The sequence below is a fragment of the Cyprinodon variegatus genome, unplaced genomic scaffold (genome assembly GCF_000732505.1).
Source record: "Cyprinodon variegatus isolate N-32 unplaced genomic scaffold, C_variegatus-1.0 Scaffold131, whole genome shotgun sequence".
Classification (NCBI taxonomy): Eukaryota; Metazoa; Chordata; class Actinopteri; order Cyprinodontiformes; family Cyprinodontidae; genus Cyprinodon; species Cyprinodon variegatus.
The window spans coordinates 125,031-149,687 of NW_015150584.1; the positions used below are offsets into that span (position 1 = coordinate 125,031).

The 24,657-nt window shown below is 38.2% G+C and overlaps 1 protein-coding gene across 1 annotated transcript in view; it reads left to right on the top strand.

Annotated features, from left to right (window-relative positions):
* Positions 1–24,657, top strand: part of LOC107085720 (protocadherin-7-like) — a 61,274-nt gene that overhangs the window by 9,515 nt on the left and 27,102 nt on the right. The window contains exon 4 of the mRNA XM_015376213.1: positions 4,681–5,463. Coding sequence (XP_015231699.1) covers positions 4,681–5,463 — 783 coding nt within the window. The remainder of the gene's footprint in view (positions 1–4,680; positions 5,464–24,657) is intronic.

A 24,657-nucleotide genomic window follows, 5' to 3' on the forward strand; every position in this document is an offset into this window, starting at 1 on the left:
TGGCCGCAGCTATTAAATCAAACAATAGGGTGTAATATGGCTAAGCTGGTCTGAAAGCCACCATTGAGTACAACATGCACAGTTTAGTTTGATTGTAGGAAGGAACTTGGTGGCGTAATTGAGTAGAAGTCATTTAAGACAGAATACCTCCATCTCATAATGAAGTCAAACTGGGTGGTGGACGGATGCCAGATGCAATTAGGGAATGAAAACGGCTGCTACTGCTGCAGCACGGTGGCAGAAAATTACTCTGCTCTTTTCTATCTAACCGTCCTGGGCGAACCACATGTTTAGTAATTATCTGTAATATTATGCTGCAGGCTTCGAGTTTGAGAAAGAGAAAATTGACATTGTGGTCCTTGTGTGTCATTGTTGTCATTTTGATACCTTTGAGGAACTCTGCATATGAAAGCCACGCTGCATGGATAAGTAGCTTGGGGCTTTTGTACTTGTATTAAAGGTTCCTGTGCAGTATGGAAAAGTCTGGAATTTCATTAGAATTTTTCCATGTCTGAGGTGTACGGTAATAAAAACAGGGTAAGGAGCATTTTTATCTATTCCCATACCTAATTTTATTTAACATTGTATTCCATCATTCTTTTTTGTCCATCAATCCACCCACCAATCAATTTTTTTCCAGATCCAATCCAATAGCGATACCTGTGCTGAACGTATCGACCAGTATCCGATACCGATCCGATTCAACTGTTAAATGCATGAACCATATATCTTGCCATCTTACAGAAGGCTTTAGCCTTGACATAAACATAGCTAAAAGTTGACAAAATAACCCAGTAATGAATTTTATTTATATTATTTATTTAAAAAGTAAGCTGAAAAAAGAAAGAAATAACAGTTCGATCTAAAATGTAATGGATTCACTCTCCAGTATCCAATATAAAATCATTGATATCTGACGCAGCTAGTTAGTCAATATCGGAGCGGATATCCAATTCAGGTATCAGCATCGATCTATCTTTCCATCTCCTCACATTTTTCTAATATTTGCCTTTTTTTTTTTTTCTACTAACCTATTGCAGGAAGTGTGGTATTTATATTTATTTATATGGGAATATAGGCAAAAAAAGAAGAACTCTAGAACTTTTGGTCAGCAAACATTTAGGATTTTGATATAAAACGGTGAAATAACCCTTCGAACTAATTCTTAGATGGACATCTCTCTCTCTTAAGATGTTCATTTATTTTTTTGTTTTTCTTATTGTATTCCTGTCAGATATCTACCCTATCTTCAGTGTAGCTCTGGTCATGCTTGGTCCTATGGCGGGTATCTGCAGTAGGAGTGAAAGAGATGCTAAGTCCAGCAAGTGGAAAGCACACACAGCAGAATCAAAGAATCCTCTGGGATTCCGGGCTGTATCAAAGGACTGGAAACTTACAGTTCCCCGAGTGTGCCTATAGACATACTGTAGAGCTTGTGTGAGCTTGGCCCTTGATGTGTTACTACTTTTTTGGCACATTCTCCCACATAGAAGTTTACGTACATACACATAATGTACATTTTTACACTATTAATGCTTCAAGTATGCCTGGTCATTCCACTTGTTCTGAGCTCTCACAAAGCATCTGTGTGCGTGAAGCTTTGTTTTTGCACTTTTTTCACCCCAAGTGGGAAAAGAAAGGCACGTTGAGGATGCCCAGCAGAATGAGAATAGATGGTATTACTGCAGGCACCAAGGGGGAGCAGCGGGGCTATGATGGGAAGAGCAGAGCCTGGCAGAGAGGCATCTTTGCAGTGGAAGCAGAACAATGGACTAAAACAAACACAACTCACTAACAATGAAACTCAACTCAGAAATAGATGAGGTTGAAACTATGAACACAGAACAGTGTCACTCTGAGCTGTGGGGGGAAGCAAGAGGAAAAGAGGGCAATAATGTAGCTCCTCTGTATATGTCTCGGATAATATAATAAGCCAGTTTCACAATGCAGTCGTCTAAGCAAATTCTCTGCTGTATTACTAATGCAGCAGCTTGTGCAAAACTTATTTTACTCGGCCACTTCAAAGTACGGTGGCTCAGTCACTCTCCTGTACATTCCTGCGAGCCTTATTACCAGGCACTCTTATTTGCTGCAGGGATTATAAGAGTCTGTCATTCCTCACCCAGCCAGGCCAAAGACTTTGTCATTTGAGCTCACAGACAAGGTGCAGGCTGCAGAATGAGCCGTCTAGCGAACAGTCAGCTTACACTTGGTGCAAATTTGTGTAGATCATGCATATGCATCAGCGCCTGAGTTTATATTGGGGTCCTCATAATGATTATAACGAACAAAGTTTTCACAGGATATCTTCTGTGAAGAACTCTGCAGCCTCAATTTCTGCTGTTGAGAAAGTCACAATAAAGTGTAATGAGTGCGCTTTTGGTTCAGAATAACCCACTTTCTTTTAATGATGCTTTTACAAGTCTACAAGCGTGCCTCTGTGTGTGTCTACTTGTTTTTGTGACAGAATTGGTTAACAATCTTTCCTGGTACAGTGACCTATCTTCTTGAGGGTTTTGAGTATTCTGTACCAAAACGAGTCCTAATCCAGTAGCTCATCGTTTTTAGGGTTTGAGCTTGTCTTAATTAACCTAAGCTTAGATTTATAACAGTTATTGACTAGTATTAATAGGGTTAGTAAATATGGACTGTTCCAAAATATAAGAGTTCATGCTGGTGTCTCCAAAATAATTTATGCAAATTATTTAATGGATCTCTAATGAAGCTGAATTCAAAACTGTGAATCCACTTATAGTGGAATAGGTAATATCATGCAATGAGCAAGTTTAGGTTATAATAGAACCCACTTTCTTCTAATAAATGATTTTAAGTGTTAAAGCCTGCTTTGAAGGTGTGATTTTGGTGCATTAGAGATGGGAAGAGACGCAAGGTTAGTGGTTTACAAGGATTTGACTTGGGCACCCCTGCTTTAAAGTTCAGATCAATACTTTTTGAAACCAAACTGATAACGGGATGATTTAAAAAAGCAGTTTTCAGATAACTGAAATTTCATGTAAAAAGCTATTTCCCCATGAATATTAGAATAGGTCCACTTTACATCATGCATTTGTAAATTAGGGGGTTTAGAGCACAAACAGCCTCTTCAATCAGATTTAAATCCAGACTTTGCATAGTTAACACCAACATTTTATTTATTTATGTATTTATTTATGTGTTTATTCTTTAATTTGTTCATTTGACCTTTTGTTGGTTTAATTGGTGGTTTGTTGTCGTTGACAGATCAAGAAGATTAAGCTTAATGTATTTGGACATTGTTTATGATTTACTGGTTGAAGGGGTTTGGGGTTATATGGAGGGTAAGTCAGATGACTAGCTGATGCACTCCTGAAGTACTTTTTAAAAGGGTTCTAAATTCTTGGAAGCTTTATCACTGTTCCTTGCTTCTTTTTTTTTTTGTTTCACTGTTATTTGCTGAAGTCTCAAAGCCATAGACTGACGTTTAAATCCTTTTCCAGTTTGATAGATGTCACTGATTTTATATCTTGTTTCTTTTGAATTTCTTTTCATCAATGTGGAATATTGCTTGTCAAGTTTATTTGACCAACATCCTGTTAATAACTGATTAAAGCAATTACTTTGTTTATGTTTATATTTACTTATATTTTATATTCATTTTTTAAAAGGTGACTTTTCAATTTACTTCAATCTTCTTTCTCTGATGTTAACATTTTAGTTACACAAAGAAAGCAAAAATGCAAAAACCTTTCAAAAAGGAAAATACTTTCTTTTAACAGTACTGTACATGTTGATGATAAATTGATTATAAGGCAGAATAAAATTACTCAAATGAAGTAAAGCCACTACAGCATCCTTAAAGGAAGAGAAACACAAACGTTTTTATTTGTTTGGATGGGTAGGTGAAGGCCCATATCCTTTCTTAATTGGATGTTATTTATCACCAAATGAAAACACTATATAATGTTTGTTCTCGTTACAGATTTTGAAATGGATTTACACAGATTTGCTCTATAACAAAAAAAGCTATTAGCTTACAGAGCAAACGGAAGACCCTAAGACGGACAAAAGAAAAAGAGCTTAAAATTCATCCCATTGAGCATTACATGTTTTAAACAGCCTCCTCGTAGTCTATCCATTCAATTCTTTGTGAAAAAATTGTGAAAACTAATCCTTAACCAATCCACGCCTACACTGTCGCTTACAAAAGGGATATTGTTTATTGATGAGACAGTAGATGTGTTTGTGCCTTAGGATGTAGTCATAGTCTGCCTCTTGCCTTTGTTTTCACATTTATTTACTGTTTTTGCTTCTTTAGTTCTCCTAGCTACTCCTGACCTCAGTGTCTAAAATTTCCTCTGATTTTTAAAATCAGATTAAAGGCAGTCTAATCCTGTTCATTTCTCATACCCGCTGTGTGATGTAATAAACGTGAAGAATTACAGGCGCAACCTGAAATGCCTGAACTTGGAGGCAAAAGCAATTACATATTTAGTGACACTCTTATGTTTCTGCGAATAACTGAGAAGCTCCCACACTAAACAGAATGATAAGTTTAATTATGATGAAGATGCTGTTTGATGTGTCTCTGCGGCTCACACCAACTGTGCCATCATTTCAAAATGTTATTCTGGGATTTTTCTTTGCTTTTAGTACTGTGCACTTGGTTTTATCTTATTTCTCTTCTTTTTCTCTCTATTGCAGGTTGCCCGCAGCCTGATGGCCCCGCTGTCTCTAGACATTGCAGGGGACCCAGACAGTGAACGTGCGTTTGGAAAGCAGCGCCTCAGTGTTGCGATTGGCATCCTCGCGGGAGCTGCAGCAGTCATCCTGGTGATTCTCCTTGTGGTAACTGCCAGGCAGTGTGGCGCTCAGGGAAAGAACGGCTATGAGGCTGGTAAAAAAGAGCCAGAGGAAGACTTCTTCAGTCCTTCTGGGGCTCAACCACAAGCCAGCAGAGGCAGTGGTTCCGACCGTGGTCGGAAACCGCGAAGAGACAAGCGTGGCGGAGGCAGTGGCAGTACAGTCGGAGGTGTAGGGAAGTCAGACAGGTCTCTATACAGTGGCATCGTCACTGTCAATGGCTTGCGTCGCCACGTCAATGATGATGATGACGAGGAACTAAGCAGTGCCAGTGAGCGCCTAGCAGCTCGCTACTGTGCTATGGAAGGGGACCCCGGTAGCCCAAGAATGGGCGGCGGCAGAAGACACCAGTCAAGCCCAGATCTGGCCAGACACTACAAATCTAGTTCACCTCTCCCTGCAGTGAATCTCCAGCCTCATTCACCCCCAGCTGAGGGAAAGAAGCACCAGGCGGTCCAGGAGCTTCCTCCCTCAAACACCTTTGTGGGCAGTGGTGGATGTGTGGGGAGTGCCGGCTCCAGTAGCAGCAGCACAGGAGGTAGTGGCAACGCAGATGCCATGTCCCTGGGATCAGACCAGTGCTCAGATTACAGCTGCCAGGCTGCGAACAAGTACAGCAAACAGGTAGGAGTCCTGGCCAAAGAGACATGCTGTGAATTCTCCATATGGATTTAAATTTTGATACAATTTTCAGTGCCTTGCAAACTTTACATTAAAACCATATACTATAATGTTTATCATGAAAATATTTAGCCAGAGATCAGCTCAAATAGTGCCTAGTGGTGAGTAGTGCATAGTATAGCATAGTGGTTAGATATTGGAAATAAAGATACAAACGGATGAGTTGGTATGAAATTATATCCAGCCCTATGAAAAGAGGGACAGGGAAGCAGGGAAGCGTGTGTTTGCTGGGAGTAATTTTTCATATGAGTTTTCCATGGCACAGGATTTGGGGTATGGGCCAAAAGATTACTGCACATTTTTTAACTTTGATGTTTTTGTGTTGTGTTTTTAGCTCATGTCCTAATCTTTTCCAATTGTTTAATCTACTGCAAGATATTTTGTACACCCCTGACTTTAGCTTATACGAGTTTTTATGAGTTTATATGAGTTTTTTTTTCACTCCCTTTTTTTTTGTCCTGCTTAATTTAATGGTGCTGACAAAAACAATCCACAGTATGGAGTCTTCTTTTTAAAAGACCCCACACTGAGCTGATAGAAATTAGAGAGATAATACAAAATAAGAATATCTCTTCAAAGCAGAATCTTTACTAAAAATTACATTTGTAATGATTCAGTTTCTTTTTTTTTTTTGATGATGATGATGATTTGTTTAATAGATATCTGAGGTGTCAAAGCTAGGGCTATTGCATCAAAGCCCAACATTGCTGTATACTTCTTAATAACTTTTTCTTTACATGTCTGCTGTTTTTTTTTTCTTTGTTTGTTTTTTTTTTCATTAGGCTGTATGTTTTCTTAAGTTCTCCAGGGTTAAACTACAAATAAGTTACACAAAGCAGAGCTCTATTTATTAATTTAGAGAATATAATTGGTTACACATGATTTTATTTAGAGAAAACAGAGTAACTGAGACTAAATACAAATGCACACAATGATTCTGAGTGAGCAGTTTGTCTGTTTTACAGTTTTGCAAAACTTTATCTTGATCAAGTTTAGTGGTTGTTTACAACAACCACTATACTTGTTTGTTGTTTCAAATTTTAGGGAGTTTAAATGACTTTGCAAGCTATTGTCCCTCTCCCTTTTAAAATCTCAGCAGCCTCTCTTCTTCCACTTTACTCACTCCAGCTTCCATCATGGCTTCATCTTCTCCTGCTCCCACGTCTGCTGACACTTGTCCTGCACACCCTGTCGCTAATGTCTACAAACCATTTTATCTCTACAAATTGCTGTCAGAAAGAATGTGCACCCGCATGTGTTTGTGTCACCATCCTAAGCTTTTGAGCAGCGAGCTGCTGTCAGAGCTTGTGTGTATAGTGTCAAACGTTAGGCCCGTTTTTAGTAAAATCCACTGTGGGGCACGTGAGTAAATGCAGCCCAGGGATATCTGAATGTGAACTTTTGCATACATGCACAATTATGTGCATGTATGCACAAGTGTAAGACTATTAAAATGAACCCCCGATGAGTAAAAACAGTTGGAACAAAGACACAGAGGAAAGAGGAAAGTACCTTATTACAGCAGAGTAATTGATCATTGGGTATTCCTTTTTAAGCCGGTGACTTTCTTCTATTTAGCCTATGCCTTTAATTCCATAAACAATATCAGTTGCATAGATAATGGATACGGTGACTTTGGTGGAAACCGCAGGAGGCTGCAGTTAAAAGCTGACAAATAAACGGTGCACAGACGGTCAGTCAGCCCACACGCAATAACCCACAGACTCAGGAACCATCTATCACCGAAGACACACCAACACAGCAGGGTTTGTCTTGTCTATGGGGAGTCTTCAGGAGAGTGATATTTGAGTGACAGCTAACCCTACTTAAAGGGGCGGCGTCTCATTTCCTTGACAGACAAGTCTACATTTATCCAGCTTGTGGTTGAGGGGGGGAAAATGCTGATGTGGTCATTAAAAGGGAAGGAGAAGAGCTTCTTAGGCTAATCAATTCATACAGGGGGTACTCTGATCCTGCTCAAACATATCGCTCCACACGCACGCAGGGACAGCCATGTGTGCACGCACATATGCATACACACACAAAACCCCGGAGGTTAATCCATTACGGAGTCAATCCTCTTAATCTGACATTCCCTGGGAAAGAAACTGCTTACTGGGGGAGTTTTGGCTCTCATGCCTTTCGTGCTCTCAAAACATGCCAGCACACATAGAGAGTCATGCAGACACACAAACTGACAGCGTAATGAATTATTGATCATATGTGGTAATTAACCCCCCTCGGTGGAGTGAGGGTCGCCCTCCTCAACCCTCCCCACCTCCACCATCCAGAATCCAGGGGTTTCAACGACAACTCTCTGAATATGTGTTAAATAGTTTATGCACTCAGGCGTGACTTTGCTCACCTACATGACAGAATTGGTTAATTTCTGCAGTTTAGAGAAACTCGCTGTTTTTAAATTGGTGGGGGTTATGTGTTTAAGCTGGAGGGACTGCTTATTTTACAAACGTATATGCATTTATATACATGAGTGTGGGTATGAGATAGACCCAGAGAGTAATAGGTGGTATGCATATCTGCCAAACGAAAGAATTTGGATGCCAACAGAAGTTTGGATGGTGTTAGATCAAGACTGGGAAAGATTTATAGACGTTTTTGAGGGGATGGGAGGGGTGGACTGAGGAAAAAGGAGAGTTGGCAAAGAACTCTGGAGTTTCAAAACTACTTTACTGGGTCGTTGGAAGCATTAAAATCTCTTTATCTGAAGTCAGCACATCGGGAGATGAATTAGGGTTGTGAAATGCTAAAAGAAAACGAAAAAAAAGGCAAGTCAAGAAAACTCAGCGTCATGGATGAAAAGCAAGATTGCATCAGAGCAGGAAAAAGATGACAAGAACGCCCGGTTAATGGCATTGGTTATGTTTTTGAATCTAAACCGCTCAGCGAGAATGGGAGAAAGGAGGAGGAGGGCGGTGGGAGATTCATATCAATGGGAATGAATAAATCTGAAAATGAACAAGAGAAGTGGGTGGAATAATAGGCTGAGCAAACCAAGACTCCTACTGTTTAATAAATGTGGTTCATTCAATGTCAACTCAAGCACTTCACACCTTTGGCTCTTTATTATGATCATTTTACGCCGATGAAAGTTGACTTACAAATATCTCTATTTTTTTTTACCTTGCTGTATCATCATATGCTAATCAGTTAACATTTCATTTATTTCATGTTCATTTGAAATCGTGAACCTAACAATATTAAACCAGTTGATTAAAGGAAGGTGTCATAATGTCAACCTTTAGCAATTCTAATTCTGGCATGTTCAAAAGTTTCGCTACTTAAAAAATAATCTTTTGTCTTATAGACATTTTTTTTGTTCTCATTTTGTCATGTTACTTAAACTGAAGTGTATCTTACTGGGAATTAATTTCTGTGAAATTGACGGAAAAGCATTTATGTTTTTTATTGATTTGAAGAAATGCAAATCTAAAAATTGTGATGTATATTTGGATCAACCGTCTTTACTTTGATACTCCCAAAGAAAATTCAGTAAGAAAAAGTCTTTCAGAGGACATTAAGATAACAAAATAAAGTCCAGTTGTTTAGTATTAGTATAAATACAGCTGCTCTGTGAAGGCAAACATTAGTGAGCAACATTAGTGAGCAAAGTGTATCAGGATAATACACTTTTGGACAGATTTATACTTGCCTTAGGTTATAAAACAACGCCAAGAGTGTCAACTTCTCACAGTCAATCCATCAGGCAAAAATGAGTCAAGTGCAGAGATCAAGCACAGCCCAAGTGGGAGAGTCTGTTAACAGGAAAACCATTCGTCATACAGTCTAAAAAATCTGGCTTTTATGGAGGAGTGGGCAGGGAGACACCATTGCAGAGAGAAAGCAGTCAGAAGTTCTACCAAATCACAATATTTTTAGAAGAAGCTGCTCCTGTCAAATGAGCCCAAAATGAAACAGTTTAATCTACATACACAACATAAGGTGTGACAGAATATCAGTATATGAAGCATAAAACAGTGTTGGGGCAGCATGATGCCCTGGAGATGTTTAGCTACAGAAGGTAAAGGGAAGCTGATTAGAGTTGTTTGGATGATGAATGGCGCATAACGAGAGGCAATCCCTCTAGAAACCCTGTTACAAGCTGCCACAGATGGGTCAGAGGTTCACTTCCAATACACCAACTACAGACAGCTAAATTAAAAATTAATGGTTTAGATCAAAGGTTCAATCGAAAGTAAAATCCAGAGCAAGAGTTATTCTGTGAAGGAGAATGGAAAGCCATCAAGTCTCTAGGATGTTTTAATGTATGCTTTCTAAGCAAGTTTTCATGCGTATTTCTAAGCCAAAACAAGGCTTTGTTTGTGACACAAAGTCCAGTGGGTTGTTTTTTTTAACTTTTTTGGAATGATTATGACCTGGATGACTGAGAATCTTCACCAGCATTTAGTCCCTAGATAAACAAGGGATGTAGAGATAAAACCCAGCTTAGCAGGTTCTACGGGAAATAGACTCAAACCGAATTTATTTCATATTTACCTTCCCCTTCACACTTATCTCTTTTTTCTGAAAGTGTTTCATATGAAATCCCAATAAACTCATGGTAGAGTTTGTGGGTGTAACGTATAAAAAATGTATGAAGACTTTAGCAGAGCATGGTAGATTGGAAAATATGCTTTACATAAACCTCAGCCTTAGTCACTGAGTAAAAATGTTATGCATGCAGCTTTTCCTCGTTGGCTCGAACTCCTTAATTGGCTCTATAATTCAAAAAACCTGTAAGCCAGTGCAAAGCTTTTCTGAAAGTGTCTCATAGTTGATAATAAATGCCCCCCGTTGTTGCTGGGTGAACTGTTTTTCAAATTAACATTTTTTTGTAACTTGACATGAAATATCCCAGGTTAAAGTAAATCTACAAAGTTAAAAATACAAGCCCAAGCCTTTGGTTCCTTAGTATATAAAGATTCTAGCAGCCATTAACAGTGTTGTAAGATGGAAGTTGGTTGCTCTAATTGAGACAGCGTACAGAGGAAGGTTATTGCCCTTGCACCCAAATGGGGAGGGGCAGAGAAACAGCATAAGATAGAGGGAGAGGGAGAAGGAGAGGTCTGTTTTTGGGCGGCAGCCAGACAGTGAGAGTGGACTGCTGAGATGTGGGTCATCAGGATACCCGTTGGCATCAGGGTTGTTAATGATCACAGCAGTCACATGGCACTGCAGTCAATATGGGGAAAAGTGGCCTGGATCTGCGCTGTGTGTGCTGCTGCACATATGTAATGCACGCACCACCACAGTATGTTTTTTAAGGTACCCTTTTCAGGCAACCACAACTAAAGATATGGAATATTTAATTAATGGTACCGAGCGCTTTGCACTTTCCATGTCTTTCTTTTTAGGTCTTCTCTCACACTGACCTTTAGTTCCTCTGTGTAAGTCGTCTGTTTTCTTTGCCATATGCATGGTCATATATGCAGACCCCTTCACTGCTGTCCTCATTGCATCTTCTCTGCACCACACTGACCTCTGAGAATGCATCAACTCAGCGATTTCACTAGTGCCACTTCTTTTACTGTAGTGTGCACTTTCTTTCCCCTTTCTCTCTCTCTCTCATTGAACCCAGCAGGCATGGAGGGAGTGGGTTAGATCGCAGTGCTATAAAGGCTGAGTCGAACAAAAGGCACACACCTACTTCCACACACTCAAACTAATTGAGTCCAAGCCTAATCAATGTCCTCGACCCCCCTTAACAAGGCTGCGGTAGAAACAGGTGGGTTGAAAGAGAGGCTTTGTTGGTGCATTACTCTCTTTTATAAAAATTGTGAAGGTTGGAGTTGGACATGATGGGTTTTCGGGATGAGATTTGCGTTGGAACAGGACTCATCCGGACAGACGTTTTGGTCTAATTGGACTTTATAGGGGGAACGTGGCAGCAGAGATTAGGTCTACGGGATTATAAAATTGAAAAGCAGCTTTTCATTTCCACAAAATCCTTTCAGGATTAAATATGATGAGCGTCTGTCACAGACTGACACTCGCCCCATCTACGCACTAATGCATCCACACAAACACCTCTTAAGATAATGCACATCCTGTATTTGACTCATTGGAGTTGAAGCCATTGAGCAAACAAGCTGACAATGACCTTCTGTGCCATAGCTGAGCCATAACCCCGGTCATGATGATACCAGCTTGCCCGGTTCAGGCCGCGCAGCCGACCATATGCTCAAGGGGTGAGTGTGTAGAGAGGGCAAGAGGTGCAGGGTAAGCAAGAGGTGAGAAGGACGAGGTAACCTAAGTGGGAATCGCGTGTTGAGCCAGACCGAAACCTGATCCAGTGACCCTGCAATGGGGAGGGGACCCGAACGCCGTGAGTCAGTGGACATCAGAGAGGGAACCCGAGCCACAGAAAATGAAGTCAGAAGGACTTTGAAAGGCAGACATGTTGATTGGAGCGGAAAAAAAGGCTCAGACGTTACAGAGAGAAGGAGACAGATGTGTGTTTCTGTTAGACGGCCAGCCCTGTAGGTGGAACACATGCTTACCCTGTAAACATTGATTTTCCACTTGAGCAGGATCATATGGATTCAAATGCACAGCATCGGAACGTCCTTTGTTTTCCACATCTTGCCTGAGAATGAAAGAGAAATTACTGTTTATACCTTTTAGATTGATGTCCTCGTTCTAAACTGATTTAAAAGCACTTGGTGGCCAAGACTGAAATTTGAAATTGTAGTTTTGTTTTGCCTTACGGAATTCAGCAAAAGTATTCAAAATGACCTAACCACAAGTCTGGCTACGTTTTAATTTGTTTCATTCCACTTAGTTTGCTAAATTGTGTGCCATTCTGCTGCAGCATTAAGTTATACTGTTAAGTTTGCTCTAACACCACCAAGAACAGCCCAGATCTACAGGGTTATAAATACTCAGCCTTAGTGTGCCCTCTGGGCTCCACCACCATGTTCCTGTGGGTTCAGATAGAGACGCTATGAATCTGGTTTGTTCCAGCACATCTTTAGGATGTCTTATTAAGTTTGGTCCTTGGAGCTTAGAGGCGGGGTCAATACATTGGTCTCTCTCTTCTTAAAGAGTTTCCAAAGCACTTTTTATGCTGTAGGGCTGGAAATTGGTGGCATGGGCTTACAACTAAACATTAATGTTTATGTGGATTGTTTACTAGGCTAATAAATGTAACAATGACAAGTATTTTAAGAATTCACCCGTCTTTCAGATTAAATCTATCCCTACATACCCAAAAAAACAAATGCCTCAATAAACAAACCTAGCTGTAATAGCACTTTTTCACTACAGTAGTTAAATTGAGGTTACAGGATAGATTTTGTGAACAAAGGGTTATTTGAAGTTATCAGACATTCATAGTTAGCTTACCTGATTTCACATCAAATGAGTTTGAGGAGATTGGAACAAATTATAAGAGGTAGAGGACTGTTTATAGGGGCCCCTGTTTTCATTTCTTTTAACCATTTTAAGCCGGAACCTGAACATTTTTTTTAAATCAGAGATACAAAGCAATATTAGTAAGTATTAATTGTCAACAATTTTAAAGGGGGCTATTGTGTTTTTAGCTGTTTTCTCAGCTAAAAAGCAGTATTGTTTCGATGCTAAAGTTATGCCTCCTGAATTGGCCAGTTGTATTATCTCACCATAAGCTTAATGATAATTCGAGTCTAAGAATGTTAATTAATAAAACTTTTTTTTAGGTCTTGTTATTTTATGAACAACTATAAAATTAAACTTAAAAAATTATCTTAAAAAGTCTTTCACATAAGGAGTTGGAAGTTGTTCCAAAGAGAGAAAAATGACAAAATTATCAACACTACCCTTTTGGAATATACAAGTTTAACATAGACTAATATGTTTTCTTATCCCATGCATTTTACATTTTCAGATACTTTTTTCTTACTCTTCTTAAATCAGGATGTTTTTTCCTAGCTTTCATCATGCCATAATAAGGATTCCTTCCCTTTTCTAAAATGTCTGTGGGCTGTAAAATTAGTAAGATGAATTTGTAGAAAGTCATAAAAAAATTTGAGCAAAATTTCAGTTTTATTTCACTTTCATAGAACCACTAGTGGATAAGAAGTTCTGAATTACCAAGTTCAATCATATTATTGGTTTGCTTTGTTTTTGTGCACATGATCAATTAGTTTATAGAGTTTAGCAAACATATTTATATAAAAAAGAACAAATTCTTATCACTTAGAAACAGTAAACTATTGTAGAATAATTTGTAGAGCAATGTTGCCTGACCAACTTTTCCATAGGATGTCCTTTGTCTATAAATCCATGGTGTTTGCTATGAAACTTGTGTTGAACCTTGTATTCGCCACTCTATATTTACCTATTGGATGATTTGAAACATTATTGAAAGGTTTCATTTATTTCAGTAACCTTAATTTACTAAGTTAATCACATGGTATAGATAACTTATAAACAGGCCAAAGTTTTCAAGCCTTAATTTCAGGTTATTGCGATAATTGTCCACTTTAAGCAAAGGTAAGTGCAATATTGAAGGTTAGAATATTACATCAGGAAAGTAAAACTAAACATAAGAAGTGTGGGCTTAATGGAAAACATGTTTATTACCCAGCTAAAGCTTTTTTTTTTTTTTTATATATAATACTTTTATTCTTACATAACTGAAAAAAACAACAGGAAACTTGCTTTCTGGTGTACACGTTTGAAAGAAAAGTCTCTCCATCTGTGCTGCTTTAAGCAGATATTTTTCTGTCTGGTTTTCAATCTGTACACTTCTCTGCACTAAACACAGTCGACTGTGACTTTTTTATGCTCTAAGCCTCTTCTTGATTAATGTGATGTAACACTGTTACCTTATGCTCCTAGTAAATAACCTTAGTTTAAACTGAATGACAGTCCAAAAATACATACACATATATGTTATTACCAACATTCATAGCAATTATTTAACTGAATACTTTACTAAAAAGTAAACATTAATCTCTTTCTGATAAACATAGACGGAGGTCAAAGTATTGTATGGTAAGTATTGTATGCACTTATGAAGAAACAAACACATTTTTTTTTTAAACTCAAGACCTTGAAGATATTCCTGCATCTAATAAAGATAAATATCCTTCTAACTATATAGATATAATCATAAGATAAAAAATGTAACTTATCCCATAAAACAAAATTTTTACTTAATTGATTGAACTTATCCAAACTGTCAGAACAACTTTATATTAAATGCACCATATGTCATTACTCAAAATGTATTGCAACATCCTGATCCTTGACAAATGTCCCATTAACTCAGCAAAACTCCCATAAAAAACATTTCTAAGAGGATAAGCAACATAGTGTATATAGATCATTGTAATTTTAACAGAAAAAATTCAGTTTCTTTTAGTGAGATTTTTTTTGAATACTTAACATTATGTCAAATGTTTAATTCCCAGAAGTAAGAAAATTTTAAAATAAATAATAACAATTTAATGATAATAATGTAGTTGATTAGACCTGAGCACTGACTTGCCAGACTAAAAGTCAAAAACTCAAATAGTTTTCTCTTAAGGACTACCGTTGCTAAGCACTACCAGGATGGGGTGGCAAAACACCGTTTGGAGCAGATGTTGATGAGGGAGGACTGAAAAGTGTTTATTAATCAGTGGGGGATGTTAAAATAAAGCCAAAAGGCTCAATAGGTGTAATAAGCAATCAGCTTTTAAACTATTTTTTAAAGTAAACTGTTTTCTGTGACTCATGTAAGTGACTCTTTACCAGGCCTCTACTGACCTGAATAACACACTGATGGAATTTAGCTGTGAGATTCAGATGTGTTGGAAAATAGATGCATCTAGAAGTTGAAGGATGAGGACTCTCGAGGACTGGACTAAGTCTACAGAGTCATATCAGGTGTTCATTAAGGCGGACACACCAGACATCTAGAACTCTGTGTTCATCATAAAAAATGTGCTTATTTCAGATCTATACCAGAGGATATTGACTTGTTTTCAGATGTTTTGACTTTGCTTTTCAGTGGAATATGATGAATTTGGAACAAACCATTACCACATATGCTGTGATTGTTTACATGTACTAATGCTGATGGCTTCAATCATGTTAAATGCTAAAGTAAATTAAAAATATCAACTTCAAATTATTTGATCGTTGTTTCAAATCCGTGAATGATGTTTTGTCCCATCTGCTAAACATTTTAAATATACCTATTACAAAGAAATTAGTATGAAAAAGGTCCAAGCTTTACAAAGATCATAGGTCAATAATAGGGCACAATTCTCGGAGTTACAACATTGTAGAAATATAGAAAGCAAATAGCAGCACCTTGACAATACTCTTTATTCATAATATGGACTCTGTACTTAAAGAAAAAATGCAAATGTCCTCAGTGAATTTTGATGAGATGTAAAAGTTGACATATACATCTTTATCACTGTTAGCAGGGGCGGATTTAGGAAATTTGGGGCCCTAGGCAAAGACAGGCAGGGGGCCCCCTGAGAAGAAAACCCATAAAACAGACCCATTCTACAGATAGAGAAATGTTAATAGAATAGACATCCATTATTTGTTCTAGGTTTTGTCCCTCTCTTCTTGTCCCTTTTTCCTCTCTATTTATCAGCGTTCTGATGGCATTTTAGCCAAAGGATTTTTATCAAAAACATTATTAATGTGCACAAATAAGGATTAGTTGTATTAACCATACATGGAAACAGAGTTTTATGGGGCCCCCAGGAACTTGGGGCCCTAGGCAACTGCCTAGTATAGCCTAATGGTAAATCCCCCCCTGACTTTTAGACATGGATTTATAATCAGAGTGGTGACAGGTAGATGTTCTGGTAAAGGCAGTGTCCTTCGAGGTTTAGGTCAGTTTTTAGAATCATGAAGTAAAAGTCAGAATAACTCTGATGGTGAAATCTTAAAAGACACAATGACTTAGTGAAAAAAAAGGATTAAAGAAGAGAAAGTAGAAAAATTCCCCAGTGTCCTTCCCATATAGCTCACAGAGAGCTGATATTAGACTGAATGCTTGACCATTTCTACAGCTTTACTTGAGTTAACAGAAAGAGTCTTCAACTGATAATGTTACCATGTTAACAAGTCCTCCCTTCAGTTTTTGTTTCAGCTTCTCAGTAAAACAGAAAGAATGTGAAAATGTCATTCCCACACATGTACGCACACCCAGGCAAGACGAGGCAGAGACGTACGCAGCAGACGTTGTCAGGCCTGTGATTCTAACACATTCAGACGTGCCTCCTGAAACGCGCTCCTGTGAGTCTCTAATAGCGCGTGATTATAATTGCTCACCCTCCCAGATCTTTATGAGTATACACATTTCTCAGAAGGCGAATGGAGGCATCTGATAAGAATATGATGATACATGGGCTGATAGGAAAGTTTTCCATCTCTTACATCACTTTGCCTTCTTCCCTCTGGATCGAGTCATGTTCACATGCCTGGGAGTACTCCTTCTCCTGGAATCACACTAACATCCGCCAAGGCTTTCGCAAACACACTCTTTGTATCTCAGGAAGACGTAGTTTCGGCATATACAATGGACTACATAGCAAGCCCATCACTGAGATGCTTCTTTTTATTTGCTTCTTGAAAACTCTGCTCTGTATTGTACAGCTCTGCATTCAGCTCATCTGCCTTCAAGCATTACCTTAATGGCTTTCTGAGGCTTGAGCAATTTCACACAATATTGCAAAACAAAAGTGCTCTTCCTCAGACAGGGCAAGGATTCTAGACAGCTTAGTAGCCCAGTGACTGGTTTCATCCACTGACACAAAAGAATCTTCTCTGTGTAAAGTGGTTCTGAGTAATTTTTGAATTAAATTGACTGAAATGAATTTGAAACTGAGCTGAGGTGGGTCTTATTCAGCTAAATGAAATAATTCTGACAGTATAGAATCCCGTTGTATTGATTCTGCTGAGACCAAATTAAATTGAACTGATTTATATTTGTTATTCATGCAAACAAATGTTGTGTTCTGACAGTTCAGAGACATTTTTAATATATGTTTAGCTTATGTTTTTTATAGCTATTTTCACATAGCATACAGCAATATATCAAAAATGTAAAGTTTAGAAATTATTAAAGGGTTAATTTGTATTGTTTGAAATCACTTCTCATGAATTTATCACAAATAACTGTCCCCTTAGCTTTAGCAGAAAGATTTTAACATTAGTTGGTAGAGATTAACCATACAAGTGTTTTTATATTTAAGCAGATGCTGATTATTTTATCAGCTTAACAAATCCCTAGTATGTGCTGCCGATATTCTTGAAGCCAATATAACTTTTCCTTCCTCCATTCACATGATAAAAATCACACAATGAAAAAACGTTAAGTCTTAATTTAAACAAACCGGGAAAAAATCATTAATAATTTATCATTTATGGCAAATGGAGGGGAGTGACAATGCCTACAAACCACATGATCTCAAACATGGCTGCTGATTGCCCTCATGAATCGGGAAACGCATGCACATATCAGTTGGTAGGAGAAAAAAAAAAAAAAAGCTAATATTGGGCAGCCAATGTATCAATCTTGCTCTATTAGTTACTGTAACTATGAGGCTATGTTAGGTTTGGGGGCTGTATTGTACAGCAAAACAATTTCCACGTTTTCCTGTGAAGTGGTTTTGAGCACAGCAGCAATATCAATACGCCAGAAGAGCTGTAACTCACTGGTAGATTGGTTAGATCCACAAGGTTGAAGTTTTTTCTTTTGTAAAGATGCCTCTGTTTAATTGTAAGCACAAAAAGGTGTAAGCTACAGGTTCATTTGGCTGGATAAGCAGGTCAGCCTTGTTTTGACCAGAAAACGACGCTGGTCAAAAGAAAATAATAGTGTACATACTAGTTTATTTGAGTGCCAAGTTTTGCCATGGACTGGTTGCCTTTCTTGGGTGTAACCTTATTGCCGGTCATACACTGTACAAGTTTGTGCTGACTCTTCAGTCGTGCGAGAATGTTTTAGATTGGTTCAAGTTTCAGCCTCATCTGGCGTCGTGTAGTATACCGGAGGTAACGAGGGGGCGATTAGCCTCACACCATCACCTCCAGGTCAGAAGTGTGTGGTCAGGTGAAAATGAAACATGTTTGAAATGCAGTCAGCCCTTGTGAGGTGATTGTGAGCGTATCCTGCTGTTGAAGCAGAGCGATGAGGATGGAGTGCCCAGTATGAACACAAAATCTTTTGTCGCTGCACATCTGACTGAACCAAGTAAGAAAATATTTAAAAATATACATGAAATTCTTTGTTGCTTTTTGCAATAGTGCCCTTCTCAACAGTCCTATCTGCTGAAAGCCATATTCTAGTCATATATAAAGTCATATTTTAAGCTATTCATGCTATACTGGATTACATAGTGGTGAAAGTAGGCTGACATGACCTAGTATTTCATGCACAGACCTAATAATATTTCAGAGGCCAAGGGACAGGAAATGCTATTTTGTTACCTTGGGTGCTTAAAAGTGTTTTCCAGTCACATTTTAAGCTTAAGAGTAAATTACTTTCAATGTGTGATTATGTTTTATTTGCAGAATACACATTAGTGTTATTTTTAGTTTGACCAGTCAAATTATACATGTGTTTTTGTTTTTTTTTAAGTAAGTGCTGCACATTTATTGTAGATTCACAAAAAATCTAAGCTGCTGAAAACTGACTAGAGAGCACACTGTGGTGTCATTCTTAGCACTGATGTCTTGGAACAATATATTTTTTCGCTTGTTTGTTTTTTATTCCAAGCAGGACCTTTGTTGATGGAATTTGCATGTTCTTACTTTGCATTTGTAGTTTCTCTGCAGGTGCTTTGACTGCGTCCCACAGTTCAAAGTCAGACGTTATGTTTCAACATAAGCCATATTGTGGGTGCATAATTTGACCTGCATATCTCTGTGTTTCCTTGCGGTGACCTATACCCAGGGTTCACCGCACTGTACCTCCCCATAGCCTTGAAGGGATTATCAGGTGTAGAAAGTGTTTTGCTCCATTGTATCCCAAAATTCTATAGATTTACATTTTTGATTTAAACACCAAAAATCTTTTGTTTGTTTTTTTTAAATGCAGCCTACAAGTTAGTCTACTGAATCCGAATAATCAAGCATATAGCATCTCCACAGCAGGTTAGTTGTGGTGGAGATGTCAGTGTCAGGAATCTTTCTGAGACTCAGGGGGATGCAACCTTAGATCATGTCCAATTGCTGCCTACATGATTGGACACAAGTGTCATCCGTAGGCATTATTCAAAATGTTGAAAGGTGGCCTAAGTGAGTAGCAGAAGAAAATATGGACTGCTACTAAGATGTTTCAAGCATTTGAGGATGTTATTTAGGGAAGAATGACTGAGTTTGGTGTGAATCTAAGATGTTATGGAGCAGTCATTATCTTCTGACAGGAAGCGACATGAAACAATTAAAAAAAGGGTGAGAAAACCTGAAAAGAAAATCATTATTAATTAGTATCATCACAATGGTGAGCTGTCTGCCTGTCTGCTTTCGAGGTCAGTGCTGTGCAAATCACCCAGTATAAAGCATCACTTTACAACCGTTTGTTCCCTTTGTCTGAAGGCCGCCTACCCCCGACACACCCACACACTCACGCACACCCTCTCACACACACACATTAATGTCCTACTCCTCCGTCTGTCTTCCTGCTGATTGATCTTACTGTTCCTGTTAAGTGGTTTCATCTCCTTTTATCACACTCCATCTGGATCCATCTTTTTAAATCGTGCTTTTAATGCTTCCCAACTTTTTTTTTGTACCACAGTTAATAGTTTCTTTAAACTTTCCAAATGGCTGCTAACACCCCCTTCTATTCCCCCCTCCTTACTTCCCTCAGTTTTTAGATGTCTTTAATCTTTGTGTTTCTATTTTTTTTCCCTTCTTGAATATAATTAAGCATGCAACCGAAGAACAACCGGAAGGTGTGAATATCTGCTCGGCGCAGTATGGTTTATGCATTTTTGCTCATGGCAAATCGGGACAGATTTCTCGCCGGGTATCTGCTCATTATATCTTGTGTGAATGCAAAACAGTGGTCCCAGTAGTGTTGCAGTCAAAAGCCAATGTTTTTGCCAGAGGCTAAATGTAGCCATCTGTTTTGGAATTGTTGATAAAGGACAGATAAATCAGAAGATCAAGATTAAGATAGAGGAAGGAAAAAGAAACGGGGAAAGAGGATGAAAAATGTGTGGAGAAAGGAAGAAAGAATTTCCTGGTTTGCAGCCATGGCTTAGAGCCGGTGCGGAGCAGAATATGGAGCGGAGAATAGGCAGTAGCTGAGAGATAGGTAGACGAAGAGAAGTAAGGTGACCGGGATAACAGGAAATGCTTCAGTGAGTATTGAATGAAGATTTGAAGCTACAAAAAGAGAAAGCAGTCTAGGGTATTGCCCGAGGGTGACAAGCCAATTTGGGGGCGGGGGGCTACATTGGAAGGAGGAGATGAAATGAAAAAGACAAAATTGAGGTATGTGGGTTAAAAGAAGAAGGAGATTCTCTTCAAGAGTTAAGCCAGCTCACCCTCTTCAGGCTATTCTGGTATGGATGAGAGAGAGAGAGAAATAAGAGCTTTCTACCTGCCCCGTTAAAGAAGTTACATAAATCTGAGTGGGCAGGCCACTGCCTGGAGCAATGTTCCGGATTACACCACTGACCCAAGCCTCTTCCAATATATGTGTAAGTGTGTACATGTGGATATGAGTATTTGCTCAATCTTTGTTGGGTCCCAATGCCTGGTGATGTCAGAAATAGACCTGATAAGAGATGCCCGCCTAAATGCGAACAGACGCTCAAGTGTGCACAAATACACAGAGCTAGAGATGTATCAGTGCTGAGATCAAGCCCATGCCCTCCAGCTGAGGCATTAAAATATTTGAACTGTCTGACCTTCACACATCTATGTCTGTTTAATCATGCCACATTTTATACCCATTGCTATTGCACAATAGCTAGTGATACACCACCTGGATGTATTAGTGCTAGGCATAAATATTAATACAGTTCCATATAGGTTGTTTTATCTTTTTTTTCTCTTTTTTTTTAGTTTTTTTCACAATTGAACTACAAACTGCAATATATCTTATTGGGCTTTCATTGTTATTAAGTAGATAGATTTTTTTTTTATTTTAAAAGTTGGGTATGCATTTTTATTTACCTTTTTTTTTTAACCTCATAAAGACTTTACTTGGATTTTATTTAACTTTAGGTATCAATGCAGCTGTTTTTTTAAAGTCCGTTGGGTTTAGAGAACATGGCAACTCAGATCGCAGGAGAAATCAAAGAAAGGAGCTCTTTTTTTAAGGTATAGTGGAGGATATTCTTTTTCCTGGTGGATCATCAAAATAAGTGGTCCTCCTAATTATCAATCATTCCGTGGATTTGTTTACGTAAGGCCGACCTACATGCTTGTCCCCATTTTCATTTACCGGTGGTGAGTCTGACAAAGTGGAAAAATTACTAATTCTTTTTTTGAAAAGCTTGTATGAGTGATGTAAACAGCAACTTTTAAACAGAGCATGCACAAGGTGAAATGGGCTCGTGCATGCTCCTGCACGCCTTTAATAGGCATTCCTTCTTGGTAGCGGATACAGAGTTGTGCATGTGCAGTTTGTTTTTGTTTTTTAATGGAGAGGGCAGCTCTTTTCAAAAAATTGCAAAAATCATCCACTACACCTTTAAGTGTTCCACAATCAATTTCGGGTGCACAGCAGACATCTGGAACACGTGCTTAGATAAGTCCAAATAAAATTTTTGGGGGCGTATAAAAATACTGTGTGGTCAGACATTAAACAGAGCATAAGCTCTATAAGATGAAACATGATAGAAGCAACATCATGCTTTCAAGAGAGTGAATAGTAAAAAAGACAGCAAAGAGATTATTTAAAAAATTGATTTGTGGGTCAAGGTTATGTGACAACAATATAAATATATTACCATTGCTAAATGCATTGCCCAGTTAAAGTCAGAATTTGAATCGAACTGACAATCTTTTGCAAGATTTGAAAATGTTTTCAAAAACTTTGGATTTTTTTTTTTTAACGGCCAAACCCCAATAGAATACTCAAAACTTTATGGAAATTGATTACCTCAACGTTTTTGATTAAGTAAATTAGAAATACTTACATTCTTCGCAGCCTTTGCATCTTGATTTAAAGCATGCAAGTACTTAAAGCCTAAATATTTTCAATTACTTTTTCAAAAACGTTGCACAATTGTTTTCAGTATTCTGAACTATTTGGGTTTACAGTGATACATACAGAGAGATAGATGCATACCCCTAAAATAGCAGCTTTTATCAGAGCCCAAACTGTATCGACTCAGACAAGCTTCTACACAAACATAAACTACAACATTCTGATTTGATTTTCTATAAACAATAAAAAAAAAAATCATCCACATTCACACTGTGTTGGTGTGTCACATCAAATCCCAATAAAATAAAAAAAGTTACTTTACTTTGTCGAAATGTTAAAAAAAAATCAGTTGTATACATTTTTTGCCAGACATTTTAAACCAGCATCAATTTAATATTCTTTACCCATTCACATACAGATGCCCACAAATCCAAGGGAAAGGAAACTTTGCTTTAATGATTCAAGCTACACTGTGAATCAATGACTTGTTCCTAATATATCACAGTAATTGCACTGCATTACCATAAAGCTGGTTCTTAATATCCCAACAGTACAGAGGCACAAATCACACATACATTATTTAAGAGGCTCCCCTCTCTTTTTGAACAATACAGTAGCATTATGGGGATGGCTACCAAAAGCACTCAAGGAAGAAAGGGAAACAAAAATTTATTAAAAATTATCCACACACAAAGTTAAAAAAAAAAATGTAATCAAAGTGATGCAAATCTGCCTGCCAATTAAGGCCCCAAACAGCTTTCCGTGGGGATGAAACAGCAACCTCTAATTGGCTGGATAAGTGAAACCTTACATCTGAGCCGACAACCTGAGATGGCTTGGAAAATATGCACATCCCATGTGCCTTGAATGGTACCACCCTCATAAACCCACAGGTGTACTGAGCTTAGAGTTAGGATCACAGACAATTCATGCACAGTCAAGGAGAGTCACACAAAGTATCGTCGGTAAGATGAGACGCAACGGCTGAGTGTGTCAACACAGATATGGTGTATTGTCGGTGCATGGACACACACATGCTCATTGACCGGTCAGTCCCTTTTAAAAGTGTGAATAAAGCTTTGGTCACGGTGTCGTGTTAACATGAAAGCTTTCATGGCTGTTAAAAAGAGCAAGCTTTGATTAGAATGTGATGTGTGAAAGTGTTTCTTAATGCCGGCCCATGCTGACAGCGGCGCTTTTAAATCCAGCAGCGCCGTTGCAGGGAGCCTTCCGTCAAAAATATGTTGAATCGACGGTTTCACCTCAACAAACTCCCCTTAGGTGCATATTTTCTGTGTTTTTTTTTTTCCTCCTGAATTTGTTAAAAGACAGGATTCAAGCGTGTACACCACGTGCATCCACATTTTAAGCAGATCTAAACTATAAAGCTGCCCAGCAGTGGGGTTTCAGGGATGATCAAACACTGAATTTGGAATTGTTGACTAAAATACTAACTACATTTTAAAAAAGGCACTGTTTTTTCTTCATTTCAGTTTTGTTAGGCTTTAAAAAAAACTGTGTTGCTCATAAATGTTAAATAATTCATTTTGGTCTCCCAGATGGGGATTTATATAGGATGTAGGACTCTAATTTCAGTTGTTTATGCACTGCATATCTATATTTATGTAGGGTTTAATGTTTATACATATATATAAAGTGTCTGACTAAAAGTTTCTTTACACATAAGTAATATGATGGCAAAACATGTTCTAAAAAGTCACTGGTTGGGCATTTAAAATCATATTAAAAATGTTAATAAGAGTGATTACATGAAGAATTAAAAAAAAAAAGCAATTGCAATGATCTACTTGTTATGTTCTTTTTGCGTTCAGCCTAAGGAGCTGGTTAATGTTTCCATGGTTTCATTTTGTTTAAGATTATCCTCTAGCCCTTTGTTCCGTATCCTGTATCTCCACCTGCTGACAACAGTTCACTGTCAAGTTATTTCACAACATTCCAGTTAGGGGTGTGGGAACAAAATCAATTTGGCTATATATCTTGATTTTCGGCTGCTCAAT